Here is a 15,794-nt window from a genome sequence, read left to right on the forward strand (position 1 = left end):
TTTTTTTCACCAACCTTGACATTTTTTTCAGTAGCAACTTACTCATTGCCAATGTTATTGATCTTACAAATGGAGGTGGAGGTGAGGCAGCACGTACATACGTATGACCTTTTGGTTTGCCATTTTGGCTAATCATACATAATTAATATTCCCCACTCACTTATATGTCAGATATTCAACATATAAATAGACAATGAAAAAATACATGAACTCTTTTACTCTTTCTTCCCATAGAATTGTTTATTTTACTCTGATTCACTTTAAATGTAGGTCTTAATATATTTGACATAAGAAAATCACAAAGGGCATGTTACAGTATATCCCTCCAACAGGAATTTAACATGACAGAAATAACTGAAAAATGTCCCTTAAACAGATATTGGACATTATAAAGAACTGCAAATCACAAAAGTCATGTTATGTCTGCTCTGTCAGTATCCGCATCAGATGTCATGCTCATTAACTGGACACATACGCACACACACACACACACACACATATAGGCACGCATGCATCAACCACCACACACTGAAATGATTTTACTGTATTTAATTCAAATGGACACATACAGAACTGCTATAGCCAATAATATCCTATAGTAGTTGATGCTTTAAGTCAACTTGTGATACATGTCAGTCATCAGTCATCATCTACCGCTTTATCCTCCACCAGAGGGTCCCGGGGGGTGCTGTGCCAATCTCAGCTACATCGGGCGATAGGCGGGGTACACCCTGGACAGTTCGCCTGTCCATCGCAGGGCCACACACACAGATAGAGACAAACAACCATTCACTCTCACACTCACTCCTATGGTCAATTTAGAGTGTCCAATTTACCTAATCCCCACATTGCATGTTTTTGGACTGTGGGAGGAAGCCGGAGTACCCGGAGAGAACCCACGCACACACGGGGAGAACATGCAAACTCCATGCAGAAAGGCCCTTGTTCCAACCGGGGCTCGAACCCGGGTCTTCATGCTGCAAGAAGACCCGGGTTAGTTAATCACAATACAGTGTGGTTGTTCAATAGTTAAGCAACATGTATTGTGAATATTGTAGCAAATTAAGCAGGTGCAAAGCATTCAGCAAGTTTAAAACAACTGGATATTAACAATAAACTGTGTGTGACTATACTTAAGCAATAAAGAGTTACTTCTTAATAGATTTAATGTGACAAGTCATGTTTTTCTCTGATTCCAAATAAAACAAACAAACAAGAAACATGAATAACTTGAATGAATAACATCAGTTAGTAGTAATTCTGTGTTTCTTCTCCGTAGCCTTCCTGAACATTTTCCTTGATTCGCTGAGTTTCTTCAGCTGAAGCTTCTGGTAGAACTGCTTTCAATCCATTCTCTATTTTTGCCATCCTGGCATTGGTCTTGCTCTCAAATTCTCTCTTGTTCTTCAGGACTAGCCTCAGAATACCTTTTTGAGCTGCCGTGCAGGAGCTTTGCAGCTTCTGACGCTCTATAAGAAACTCTGGTTTCTCTTTATCCATGGCCATGAGTTTGCCCAGGCTGCTCACTCTGTCCATCAGGTACTCGTTAGACACTTCAGTGTAGGTGGATGAGATCATGTGGACCAGGCTGGCAACATTTGAGGCTTGAAATGCCTGCATGTACAGGAGGTCTTTTGTATAGAGCTTTTCATTGTAGTTTAGCTTCATTGCTGAATCAGATGTTTTGACAAAGTTTGTCAGTGTTTTGTTGAGGCTGATTTGGATGATGTTGGAGATCATTTGGAAGAAGCGCACCATCTTCTTCCACTGCTCTTGTACTCTTCCCATGGCATCAAGACCCTTGACCAGCATTTTGATGGTTTGGTCAAAGCTAATCTCTTTGATTTCACAGCGTTGCAGTTCAATCAGTACAGCATTCAGCTCCTGTTCTTTCTTCTCCATGTTCTCAACAGCCTTTCCATATGACTCTCGTGTGTTTTTGAGCTCTGCTCTGGTCTGCTCAATTTGGAAACGGGCATTTTCAACTGCTACCTGACCGGCAAACTTGTGTTGATTTGCTGAACTGGTCTTCTCTGATTTGTATTTCATTGGTCCTTTGGCAGCAAGAGCTGGGGTACCTAAAGTTTTCTTGGCCTTTGAATCAAATTTGTGAGCAGCATTCTTCAACTTATTAATGCTCCCCAACAGCTTTACAGTTGACTTGATGTCCCACTTCTTACCTGGGTTATATGTTGCCAGGTCTTCGCAGATCTCGATACCTGTTTCACAGAGTGAAAGAGCATCCTTGCATTGAGGGCCCTTTGGGATCTCATCCAGTTGTTTTAAGAGTCGTGTGAATTGGTCCTTGTTCCATGCAGTGTTTGTGCTTTTGCTCTTCTCATCATACAGTTTTTTCCAGTCTATATCACTTTCACTGACATATTCATCGAAACATGTTGCAAGACTCAGGATCTCTCCAGACGTGCAGCTGGCATTGATTTGTGAAATTGCATCACAATTCTCATCAGCACATGCATCCCCACTCTCATGAGTATGATCTTCTGATGATGCATTTGATGTATTGACATTACCACCCACCAGATTAACCATTCCATTCATCATTCCTACTACACTTGATTGTATACCATCAACAAAATTCAGGCCAATCACTTCAAATCCAGAGGGAAGAGAGTCCATGGATTGCTTGTAAGCATCTTGTGCTTCTTCCATCTGCTTTGCCATGGCCTGCATTGCTTTCTTGGTCTGATCATTTTGCATTCTGGCAGTCTGTTCCCTCATTTTGTTTTCCTTTATTTTCTTCTTCACTTCTTTCAGCTCTTCTCCATAAAAGTGCTCAGCATTGACACAGGCCTCCAACAACTCCCCTATTAAACTGATGACACCAGAATACCTCTTCTCAACCATGGTTGCTTGTTCCACACAGTCATCAGCAATAGAACGAATGTTTTCGAGTTGATCTGGCAGGAGAGTTTCAATAACTTTATCACTGGCATTGAAAAGAATGTCGACTGACGTCTTAATATAATTGGGTATTGTGCCAGTGTGAAGGCGGATCCTATCCATGCCATTGTGAGCGTCATTAAATGCCTCCCAGCCTGAGTTACAGATTTGCATGAGACAGGCCCTGAAGGAGTCTGGGTACTTTATGTGCTTGAAGCCCCCTGCTGGAGGATTCTTGTTAATGGAGAAGTCGTCATTGGAGGAAATGAAGACAAGTTCTCCCAAGATAGCAATAGATAGTGGAGCAGGAGTCAGATACTCCTCCCAATTTGCTTTGGGCTGCATCAACAGCTTGGTAGTTTCGCGCATCTCTGCTGCGGTTGAAAGACTTTGAGTGGTCTCAGCAATTTTGTTGGCCATGATGTAAAACTGTTGAAAGAAAAAAGAAAAAAACAGACAATTATTCACCTCTATCAAAATGCTTTCAGGCCTCTTTATAGCTGGTTAAATAACATAATAACATCCCACATCATGCACATTTGTAAATTTGGAATTATAAACAGCTGAAACATTGACATGTCATTATCAAGTCATGTCATTATATCCTTTTTAGATATCTTGAATTAAGTTTCAGAATGTCAATATAATTTTCTATTGGTTGATTACTATTTTCAATGTTTGAATATTTGAAGGATTTTATCGTTTATCTTTTTTTTTTTACCTTTTTGTATATGTTATATACTTTGCACTACAATTGTGTTCTAATTATATTGTGTTGCATTTTAATCTTGTGTGATCTCTGTCCTATGGCTGCTGCACCATGTGTAATTCCCCAGTGTGGAATCAATAAAGTCTAATCTCGTCCAATCTAATCTAATCCACAACTGAATTATCTATATGTATTATCTATATATCTATAATGACAAACCCCATACACATAAATGGCGTAAGTAATTTTGAATCTTACGCTTAAAAACTGAATTACAGATATCTGACACTGTAGTTTTGCCTAGGGAGAATGACGTCATTTTATTTTTCATTTTTAATGTAAATAGTAGTATCTTAGCTCAATAGCTTCCAGGTCATGTGACCTAATGACTTGAAATTAGTCATAATCATGAAAGATAACATAAAAAGCACACATTTGTCTGATAAGAATAACTAATAAAATGAGAGATGACGTAAAACGTGCATATCGGGTGTTGGCCCTTAAAAAAACAAAGCGCTACAGGATTAGCTTTGTGCCTGCTATATGTATATATGTATATATATATATATATATATATATATATATATATATATATATATATATACATATATGTATATATATATATATACTAGGGATGCACCGATATGACTATTTCCACCGATACCGATATTCGATATTAATATTGCTGCTATGGCCGATAACCGATATTTACCGATATCGATATATGTTTTTTAAAAAAAGTTTCTGAGATGATAAAAGTTTGTACAGAATGAAAATCATGCAAGCTGAATTTTTGAATGTCTTTCTTTATTTTCAAAACATGTTTTACCTCCAAATAACAAGGTCACATAAGACACAAGTAACCAACTACAAGTAAAGGTTTTTAGAAACCTTTACCACTTGTAGCAAGTGTGTAACTAAATTAAAGTACAGTTTAACTCCCTCAACTCACTAAACTCCTGTGAGAAAGTTTGGATCATAAATTACAAACATGAACATAAATAAAAATAATACCCTGCCAAAGTTACTGTAACCGAGATAAGGGCGTCTATACTGGGTACGTAAATAAAGTCAACAACCCTTCCTCCCGGCAACAACAACCGCGCCACTTCCCTTCACAATAAAACTACACAACAGATATGAGAAACAATACCTGACAAGCTCTACTAAGAGCTGCCATAATTAAAAAAAACATGTTAAAATACTTTATCAAACTTGCCAGTATTCATGGCAACCAGATATTTATTCAATTGCAAAACATCGGAAAAGTAGCGCCGACTTGGCAGGTTGTTGCGGGGTTCAATATGCGCTATCAACCGTCGGAACCCTCGGCTGGTCGTCAAGAGCAATCATTTCCATTACCTTGATCGTTATTGCCCTGGCCACTGTCTTCCTTTGGTCGAGTCCCAGCTGCGCTGCTTTCTTTTTGTCTGCTGCCTAATGTTACTAGCGTTAGCTTCCTGCCGTTGTTTGTGTACTTCTGGGTGGCGGTTTTTCAAATGACATGATCAAATTTGTGGTATTGAATGACTTGACGCGGAACCCTCCTCGCATTACCTCGACTTTGCAAGTGTTGCATAATGCTTTTCGCGTATCTTCTATTGACACCCTGAAAAATCGCCCACACCGCTGACATTCTCTCTCCTCCACACACACACACACACACACACACACCTTGTGCTGCGCTTGCATCACTGACGCTGTCCCCTTCCCGACACACATACACAAACAGCAATTAGACGGGTATAAACATCGGTTGTTAAAATCGGCGCAGTTTTACTCATTGCACCGATGCCGATATGTTAAAAAATGACGAACATCGGCCGATACCAATATTAATGCCGATATATCGTGCATCCCTAATATATACACACACACATACATACATACATACATATACATATATATATACATACACACATATATATATATATACGTACACACACACACAGGGAGGGGCTTCACGTTGATGAACATATATACACACATATTGTATATCTACACAGGGAGCATTGATGAACATACATATCTATACAGCTATACAATTGCAGTCTGTGTGTTTGTGTGTATGTATGTGCGTGTGATTAATCGTTTTTATATTCACATTGATGAACATATATGTTCATTACATAGTTGTTTTGGTGCCTATTTGTTTCCCAGATATATTAGTGTGTGTGTGAATGGGTGAATAAGAGGCATTAACTTAAAGCACTTTGTAGTAAGGCGCTTTATGAAGTTTACGGGCAGATCTGCCACATCCAATATGGCGGACGCGCTGACGTAAGGCAGCAACGGATCAACCTGCTCAATGAGGCGACCACGTCTTTACTGTCTATGGTTCCCCGACATTAGCGCCGTTCCCGAGACGGCACATGACCGCGCTTTGCTGTGCTCGTACACAGCTGTGACGTCACTCTGAGGAAATAAGATTTTTCTGGGCTTTTAATGCACTTTAGGAAGGTTTTTTCAAAAATGAAACTAAAAGAATTGAAAATATAGGCGGTCAGTCTCACAGTAGCGTCCGCAGCAGTCCCAGCCTGTGGTCAGGGCAGAGAGGAGACCCTCATCACTCCGCGTCCAGGCTGCTAATGAATCGCGCATGCGCATGGCCACCTCCGTTTAAATGTAAATGTTTCTTCACTCAGTCTCACTCAAAAATAAATCACTGCATCTGACACATGATATCTGTACTGTGTCACGGCGCACATGCGGTTATATCAGGCAAATTGTCGATTATGCAAATTAGGCGATGACATAATTTAGCGACTTCTAGCGACTATTAGGACAGCCAGTAGAAACTGTCCTTACTGAGCAGTTGGCAACAGCGCTTATAATACATCCATGGTTCCCGAGCAAGCCACTCCAACAAGTGCACCCGTATTGCAGACTTTATAGTAAACACACGGAGATAGAATACGGCTACATCGTGTACCAACTTCCTGTTTTCAAAAATTAAAAATGTGGGATATTTAAAGCAGAGATATTGTGGTTAAAGCTATGGATATGAACAGATTTTAAATGCAAAAAACAAGCCAGTGGAGTACTATGATCCCACACTGAATCAAGTCAATTGATCACATGACCTGGAAGCTATTGAGCTAAGATGTTAATATTTACAAATAAAAATTACATGAAACTTTTGAGCTAAAATGCCCTCAAAACCCCCCTGTGACCCCACGGACACTGCCTTCCAGGTGACACACACACACACACACACTGGTCCTGAAGGCTCTGAAGAAGGTGAACCCCCACAAAGCGGTGGGACCCGACGGAGTGCCTCCCAGAGTATTGAAGGCCTGTGGAGAACAACTGGCCGGTGTGTATACCGATATCTTCAACACATCACTATCTCAGGCTGTAGTCCCCTGTATCTTCAAAACCTCCACCATCATACCAGTCCCTAAAAGACCGGACACACCCACCCTAAATGACTTCAGGCCAGTGGCACTCACACCAGTCGCCATGAAGTGCCTGGAAAAATTAGTCCTCACCCACATCAACAACATGGTTCCAGACACTGTCGACCCCCTCCAGTTCGCCTACAGCCCCAACCGATCAGTGGACGACGCGGTAGCATTAGCTCTTCACCACACCCTGCAACACCTAGAGAGCAGCAGAGCGTATGCCAGGATGCTCTTCCTGGACTACAGCTCTGCATTTAACACTATCCATCCAGGCAGACTGATCGTGAAGTTGGACTGAACCACCGCCCTCTCACCCTGGCCTACAGAGGACTGATAGAGAGCATCCTCACCACAGGCATCATTGTCTGGTACGGAAACACCACACAGGCAGAGAAGAAGGCTCTGCAGAGAGTCATAAAGACTGCGGAGAGGATTATTGGGACAAAACCTCCTACCATGGACTCCATGTATACGCAGCGTTGTAGGAAAAGAGCAGAGGGAATCATCAGAGACTCACTCCACCCCGCTCACTCTCTGCTCAAACACAAACGCTGCAAGTACAACCTGAAGCACAGCAGAGCGGACAGCATCATAACACACAGAACTCGCTTTTTTAACAGCTTTTTCCCGGCCACAGTCAGACTGATGGCAAATCAAAACCACTGAACTCTCTGTAAAATAACCAGACACTACCTCACCTTAACCATGTGCAATATTCCTGATAAATGTGCAATACATCCCAGTGCAATACTGCAATCCATCAATATATATGTGCATATATGTGTATGTGCATGTATATATATGTATGTATGTGTATATATGTATATATGCGTATGTATATGTGTATGTATGTATGTATATACATGTATATATATATATATACATATATACACATAAAAGGGTGCTGTATATCTGTATTGTTTTTTTTTCTACATCCTCTACATTTTCTTAATATTTTTTATACTCTGTATAGATTTTAATTTGAGGTTTACTTTTATATTTATACTTAAGTTTGTGTTTCTGTCTCCTACAACTGACTCGTAGAACCCGCACAATATTTCCAATGTGCCTTGACTATCTGTTTAAGCACAAATGGCCTTGAAAAAACCTTGAACCTTGAAATGCCAATATTTATACATAAGAATGAATAAAAAATATTAAGAGATTTAATAGCTTCCAGGTCATGTGATCAATTGACATCAATCATGTTACTACACTGGCTGCATGAGATAGACCTTTTTAACATTTAAAATCTGTTTATATTTTTTTTCTCAAAAGCTTTAACAACAATGTCTCTGCTTTAAATATCCAACATTTTTATTTTTGGTTTAACCGGAGCGAAGAAGATGTTTAACCGGAGCGAATGTCTGTATAATATGCAACTTAAAACTAACTTCACTGCAGTTAATCACGTTACAGTTATTCTCTCCGTTTTCTTACCTCAGTGGTCAAACTCGCTTCTGAATGAGGACGATCAGGAGTGAAGTGAACACAGTAACTGTGAGAGGATGGGTATTTATTGCCCTCTGGAGGAGGGCGGGGGACATGAAAAAACAGTCTCCTCCCAGCTGGAAAGAGCTGAGAAAGTCAGGCGTTTTCTGAGAATCACGTGACTCCAGTTTTTTCCTTTCTCTTTCTCCCTACTGTCGACCATGTAACAACGGACAGATCAATCAGCACTGCCGCACCACCAGATCAAAAACGAAAGTAAGACTGCTGAGAAGTTGTCTGACATTTAAGAAACAGGTGAAGGAAGACTAAAGAAAAAAAGAAAGAAGACCACATCCACATAATCATCTAATATGCAACGGCTTGTACAGACGCCACTAGTATATAATTATTCTCAATCTCATTCTCACACAGGTTTACAGGGACATCCTTTACAGCATAGCATCACTTTCTATGACTGAGATGGACATTTTCTATAGTGCACTGAATATTATTTCCTCTAAGGACATCCACAGGAACCAAAGTTGCAAGGGCATAAAGACACTCCTTTAGAAACAACCCATTTTTTTAATGTATATTTTGCTTTAGAGGCCACAGATGAATGGCAGATGAATGATGAATGGCACTTCCTTATGTTTTTACCTCTCTAGAGGATACTTTATTGTGCATCTTGTGAATCAAGAGGGCACTTTTTTTACACAGTGCATTATCCATTAGGGCACAAGAGGGGGACGATTGACCCCCACCCCACTGTCTATATGACGTTGCAATATGGTGTACATTTCACAAAAGTACGTAACAATATCTCGTGTGTAAATATGTAAATAACATGTGCACTGTAAATATTAAGGTCTGGTAACTTTATGATAATGTATATTCTATTTTCCCATCGTGTCGATATTTTTCTATATTGTACATTCACAGATGTGAAAATGCACGTTAGTTATTCATTACCTTTATCTTTATTGTCTATGCGGCTGTGACAGAGATAGGAAGAATTGCAGGAATAGTAAAGGGTGATCTTCTCTTGTACACCGCATGCTCCAGGGGCGTGCACATGATTATAGAGGGGCAGGGGCTCAAAGTCAGATAAGGGCAGTATGTACAGTGTCCTCTCAGGTGGAGAGCTGACTTGAAGTTAAACGTCTTCTTGGAAATCATGTGACTCCAGTTTTTTTCCCCCCTACTGGCTCTGTTGGGATGGTCCACCATGGCAACACGAGAAGCTGCAACTATTGGATGTTTTTTTCTTTTCTGACTGCATGCGCATGCGCATGGCCACCTCCGTTTAAATGTAAATGTTTCTTCACTCAGTCTCACACAAAAATAAATCACTGCATCTGACACATGATATCTGTACTGTGTCACGGCGCACATGCGGTTATATCAGGCAAATGGTCAATTATACAAATTAGGCGATGACGTCATTTAGCGACTTCTAGCGACTTTTAGGACTTACTGAGGAGTTGGCAACAGTGCTTATAATACATCCATGGTTCCCGAGCAAGCCACTCCAACATTATTAAGTGCACCCGTATTGCAGACTTTACAGTAAACACACGGAGATAGAAGACGGCTACATCGTGTACCGACTTCCTGTTTTCAAAAATTAAAAATGTGGGATATTTAAAGCAGAGATATTGTGGTTAAAGCTATGGATATGGACAGATTTTAAATGCAAAAAACAAGCCAGTGGAGTACTATGATCCCACACTGAATATTTATACATAAGAATGAATAAATAAATATTTAGAGATTTAATAGCTTCCAGGTCATGTGATCAATTGACATCAATCATGTTACTACACTGGCTGCATGAGATAGACCTTGTTTTTACATTTAAAAACAAGGTTAGTTATTCATTACCTTTATCTTTATTGTCTATGCGGCTGTGACAGATATAGGAAGAATTGCAGGAATAGTAAAGGGTAATCTTATCTTCTCTTGTACACTGCATGCTCCAGGGGCGTGCACATGATTATAGAGGGGCAGGGGCTCAAAGTCAGATAAGGGCAGTATGTACAGTGTCCTCTCAGGTGGAGAGCTGACTTGAAGTTAAACGTCTTCTTGGAAATCATGTGACTCCAGTTTTCCCCCCCCCCACTGGCTCTGTTGGGATGGTCCACCATGGCAACATGAGAAGCTGCAACTATTGGATGTTTTTTTCTTTTCAGACTGCTCTCTGTAAAACCTACAGATGCCTGTATGCAAGTGTCTACTGAGCAGGGCCGGCCCGAGGCACAGGCAAACTAAGCAGCTGTGTAGTTCAATAGAGTGTGTTTTTTTTTTTAAATAACTTAAACAAGTGACATGATTGAATTAATGAATGTGAGCAAGGATGGATTACTGAAGGAGCCTACCGGGCCAAAGAGGACAAGGCACCCTGAAGCCCAAGCCCAAGTCACTACCTCAATAAGTGAAAAAGCAAAAGGCTATGAATCTGAACAAATTTCGGTATTGCCCTTCTCCAGCTGGCCATCTCAAAAATGCACCTGAATATAGGAAATCACATCTACCAAATTCATAATTTTCTGGGAGAGGATCCCAGACCCCCCTTCCCGTTTGCACCCACTCTTGAACAAATAGGGTGATCCTTATGCATCTGTGCCCAGGAGGACAGTAGTTCATAATCCGTCTGTATTAATACAATTGATGATGTAACATTCATCATCATCATCATCATCATCATCCTCCGCTTATCCGGGGCCGGGTCGCGGGGGCAGCAGTTTCCGTAAGGGACCCCAAACTTCCTTTTCCCAAGCCGCATTGACCAGCTCCGACTGAGGGATCCCGAGGCGTTCCCAGGCCAGAGTGGAGATGTAATCTCTCCACCTTGTCCTAGGTCTACCCCGAGGTCTCCTCCCAGCTGGACGTGCCTGATATACCTCCCTCGGGAGGCGCCCAGGGGGCATCCTCACCAGATGCAGCAGAAAGAAAATGGAGGAAATCAAAACACCCTGATGACCTGCTTTCCTATCACTCTCTTCTCTCCACCTTCACTGCCTCTATCTCTGCAGCCAAACAATCTTTCTATCAGACTAAAATTCAATCCTCTTTCTCTAACCCCAAAAAACTTTTCTCTATCTTCTCTAACCTCCTTGATCCCCCCACCCCCCCTCCTCCTTCCTCCCTTCTACCAATTCACTTTGTCAACTACTTCACAAAAAAGGTAGATGACATTCGCTCTTCTTTCTCAACCCCACCTCCTGATCTCACCACTCTACCAACCACACACTCAGCTCCTTCTCTATCCTCTTTCACCCCTCTATCTCAGGATCAAGTTCTTTCCCTAATAACCTCTGCCCGCCCCACCTCCTGCCCCCTTGACCCTATCCCCTCTCACCTTCTTCAGTCAATTGCTTCTGATCTTCTTCCTTTCCTCACCCACCTCATTAACACATCTCTATCATCTGGTTGCTTTCCGGACTCTCTTAAAGAGGCCAGAGTGATCCCCCTCCTTAAAAAACCCACCCTTGACCCGTCTGAAGTAAATAACTACAGACCTGTCTCTCTTCTTCCTTTTCTCTCCAAAACTCTGGAGAGTTTAGATTAAATCTTTAATCAACTCTCCTCCTACCTTCACCGGAACAACCTTCTTGATCCTCTTCAGTCTGGTTTTAAAGCAGGTCACTCGACCGAAACTGCACTTCTTGCTGTCACTGAGCAACTCCACACTGCCAGGACTGCCTCTCTCTCCTCTGTGCTCATCCTCTTGGACCTTTCTGCAGCGTTTGACACAGTTAACCACCAGATCCTTACTTCCTCTCTTCAAGAACTAGGTGTCTCAGGCTCTGCACTTACCCTACTCTCGTCCTATCTTCAAAACCGAACATACAGAGTAACCTGGAGAGGATCCGTGTCGGAACCCTGTCCTCTAGCTACTGGGGTCCCTCAGGGTTCTGTCTTGGGCCCTCTCCTCTTCTCTCTATACACCAACTCTCTTGGTTCGGTTATTCGCTCTCATGGTTTTTCCTATCACAGCTACGCCGATGACACCCAACTCATTCTCTCTTTTCCCAGCTCCGACACACAGGTAGCAGAACGGATCACCGCTTGTCGGACTGACATCTCTCAGTGGATGTCTGACCATCACCTGAAACTCAATCTCGACAAGACTGAATTTCTTTTTCTCCCAGGAAAGGGCTCTCCCACCACAGATCTAACCATCACCCTCGACAACTCTGTGGTAACTCCTTCTCACACCGCAAGGAACCTGGGTGTGACACTTGACGACCATCTCTCCCTCACTGCCAACATTGCTGCAACAGCTAGATCTTGCAGATACATGTTGCACAACATCCGAAGGATTCGGCCTCTTCTAACCCAGAAGGCGGCACAGGTTCTGGTCCAGGCTCTTGTCATCTCACGCTTGGATTACTGCAACTCCCTCCTGGCTGGTCTTCCTGCATGCGCCATACGACCTCTGCAACTCATCCAGAATGCGGCAGCTCAACTGGTCTTCAACTTACCAAAATTCACCCACACTACACCCCTCCTCCGCTCCCTTCACTGGCTTCCTGTAGCTGCTCGCATCCGCTTCAAGACTCTAGTGCTTGCGTTCCATGCTACAAACGGATCCGGTCCAGCCTACATCCAGGACATGATCAAAACCTACACCCCAGCCCGCCCACTCCGCTCTGCATCGACAAACCGGCTTGCTGCCCCCTCACTGAGAGGATCGCAGAGGCACTCGCAGAACTCGAGACTGTTCACTGTCCTCGCTCCCAAATGGTGGAACGATCTCCCCATCGACATCCGGACAGCTGAAAGCCTCCACATCTTCCGACGCCGACTAAAAACACATCTCTTCCGACTCTACCTCGACTAAGACGACAAAAAACAAACAAACAAAAAAAAAAACTTCGCACTTATGACTAGCACTTCATAGTTTGTTCTACTTGAAGCTCTTACTTACTTCTAGCTCTTATTTGTACCCAAATGTTTAAATGCACTTTTGTAAGTCGCTTTGGATAAAAGCGTCTGCTAAATGACATGTAATGTAATGTAATGTAAAGATGCCCGAACCACCTCAACTGGCTCCTTTCAACGTGAAGGAGCAGCGGTTCTACTCCGAGCTCCCCCCGGATGACCGAGCTTCTCACCCTATCTCTAAGGGAAAAGCCAGCCACCCTCCTGAGGAATCCCATTTCGGCCGCTTGTACCCGCGATCTCGTTCTTTCGGTCATGACCCAACCTTCATGACCATAGGTGAGGATAGGAACGAAGACTGACCGGTAGATCGAGAGCTTTGCCTTCCGGCTCAGCTCCCTTTTCGTCACAACCGTGCGGTAAAGCGAATGCAGTACCGCACCAGCTGCTCCGATTCTCCGGCCCATCTCCGGCTCCCTCGTCCCCTCACTCGTGAACAAGACCCCGAGATACTTGAACTCCTTCACCTGGGGCAAGGAGTCATTCCCTACCCGGAGAAGGCAATCCACCGGTTTCCTGCTTCATGATGTAACATTATAGTGTGATATTTGTGTCAATAATCGTCAAGCACAGGTGGGGGGCCCAAATCAAATTCTGCTTAGGGCCCCCTAAAGGCTCTGGCCGGCACTGCTACTGAGTGTTTGTGTGTTGAGTGCTCTACCCAATCCCAGTTTGAAATATCCTGCTTTTAATGTCTTTGAGTCAAGCTGAACAGAGTCTGTTGTTGATGTAGTTTAGCAGTCTGCGCTATAAACACAAGCTAAAATGAAGCTCATTTACCCGTGGATGCAGTCAGTTAATTGGACACACAGGTGTTTGTCTCTATGTGGCCCTGTGATGGACTGGCGACCTATCCAGGGTGTACCCTCCCTTTGCCTATGTCAGCTGGGATTGGCTCCAGCAGCCCTGTGATACTCATATGGAGGATAAAGCTCTTCCTGTGACTTTAAATTCTCAGAACAATGAGGAAGTGGGAAGTAGGATGTGAGGGCTGTTCTGTCATATGCTCTTCTCTCCTCCAAAAGAGGCAATAAAATCCATCCTCTTATTGCCACTGCTTTCAGCCTTGGTCCCGATCATCTACAGACTGAAACAAGACTAACCACATAGGTAAGAAAACACACTAAAAATACATTTAATTCATAGCTAACCAGGGAATCGGTCACTCAAATTTGATACTGGATAAAGAGACTCATATCTTGTTTAGACCTCCAAGGCCTACCAGTTGGCCACGGCCAGCAACCTGTTGTGGGTAATGAAGTAGAAGAATGAATTTGTATTCAGGAAGGTACACACTAAATAAATAGTATGCTTTTTTTGTCTAGTTTCCTTTCTCGCAGTAATCAATTACCCAGGTTTCATTTCGCTGTGTTCATGGATCACGTCGTCTTTCGTGGGTATGAGGTCTTTGTATTAAAACTACGTGACGTCTTACTTGGTTTTTAATCGATGCAACAGTTTCATGCAGTATATCATTGAGGAGGTAGGCTGACGTACTGCGTATGTGTGTCGTTTAGTATATGACACGCCTTTTCTCATCACCATCGGTATTCATTCAAGAGTCATAAATCCAATTTTATTTATAAAACACATTTTTGAGTGCAGTACATACAATACAAATCAACAGTAAGAAGGCTATTGAGGGCTAAGAGACACACATACAAGCCAATATAAGAAGCATTTAAAAACAACTCATGAAAATAAATGCTTTGTTACAGCCATTTCATACAGCTTTGTTACAGCCTGAGAAAGTATTCAGAGCATTGATTAAACCTTTGGTTTAATCAATGCACCCTGGATCCAGGTGATCCAGGGTGCACCCAGAACCAGTTCTCATCAAGGGGGACTGTGTGGAGGTGGTGCACACCTACAAATACCTGGGAGTACAGCTGGATGACAGGCTGGACTGGACCACCAACACAGATGCTCTGTGCAGGAAAGGACAGAGTCAGTTGTACTTCCTTAGAAGGCTGGCATCCTTCAACGTCTGCAGGAAGCTGCTACAGACCTTCTACCAGTCTGTGGTAGCGAGTGCCCTCCTGTACACAGTGGTGTGCTGGGGGGGCAGCCTAAAGAAGAAGGACGCTTCACGCCTGGACAAACTAATAAGGAAGGCGGGCTCTGTTGTAGGCACAGAACTGGACAGTCTGACATCGATAGCTGAGCGACGCACACTCAACAGGCTCCTGTCCATCATAGAAAATCCACACCATCCACTACACAGCACCATCTGTGAGATGAAAAAAGTATCTATCTATCTAATGGACCGACCGGCCAATCCGCAGCGCCGCACCACCAGATCAATAATGAAAGTAAAACTACTGGTGTCACATGATTGATAGCGTTATCTTTATCTTTACTGTCTCTGCGGCCGTGACACAGAGACAATAAAGTCATAAGTT

The 15,794-nt window shown here is 42.7% G+C and overlaps 1 protein-coding gene across 1 annotated transcript; it reads right to left on the minus strand.

Annotated features, from left to right (window-relative positions):
* Nucleotides 1-213: 213 nt before the first annotated feature.
* On the minus strand, nucleotides 214-8,513 carry LOC131470546 (uncharacterized). The gene is made up of 2 exons (XM_058646442.1): nucleotides 8,455-8,513; nucleotides 214-3,330 (listed from the first exon to the last, which is right to left on the minus strand). The coding sequence occupies exon 2, from the start codon at nucleotides 3,319-3,321 to the stop codon at nucleotides 1,249-1,251; it is 2,073 nt and encodes a 690-aa protein (XP_058502425.1). The 5' UTR covers nucleotides 3,322-3,330; nucleotides 8,455-8,513; the 3' UTR covers nucleotides 214-1,248.
* Nucleotides 8,514-15,794: the final 7,281 nt, after the last annotated feature.

Source organism: Solea solea, chromosome 12, assembly GCF_958295425.1.
Source record: "Solea solea chromosome 12, fSolSol10.1, whole genome shotgun sequence".
NCBI classification, from domain to species: domain Eukaryota; kingdom Metazoa; phylum Chordata; class Actinopteri; order Pleuronectiformes; family Soleidae; genus Solea; species Solea solea.

Bases quoted from the DNA above. Each gene is read 5' to 3' on its own strand.
- LOC131470546 (XM_058646442.1), bottom strand. From the start codon at position 3,321: ATGGCCAACAAAATTGCTGAGACCACTCAAAGTCTTTCAACCGCAGCA.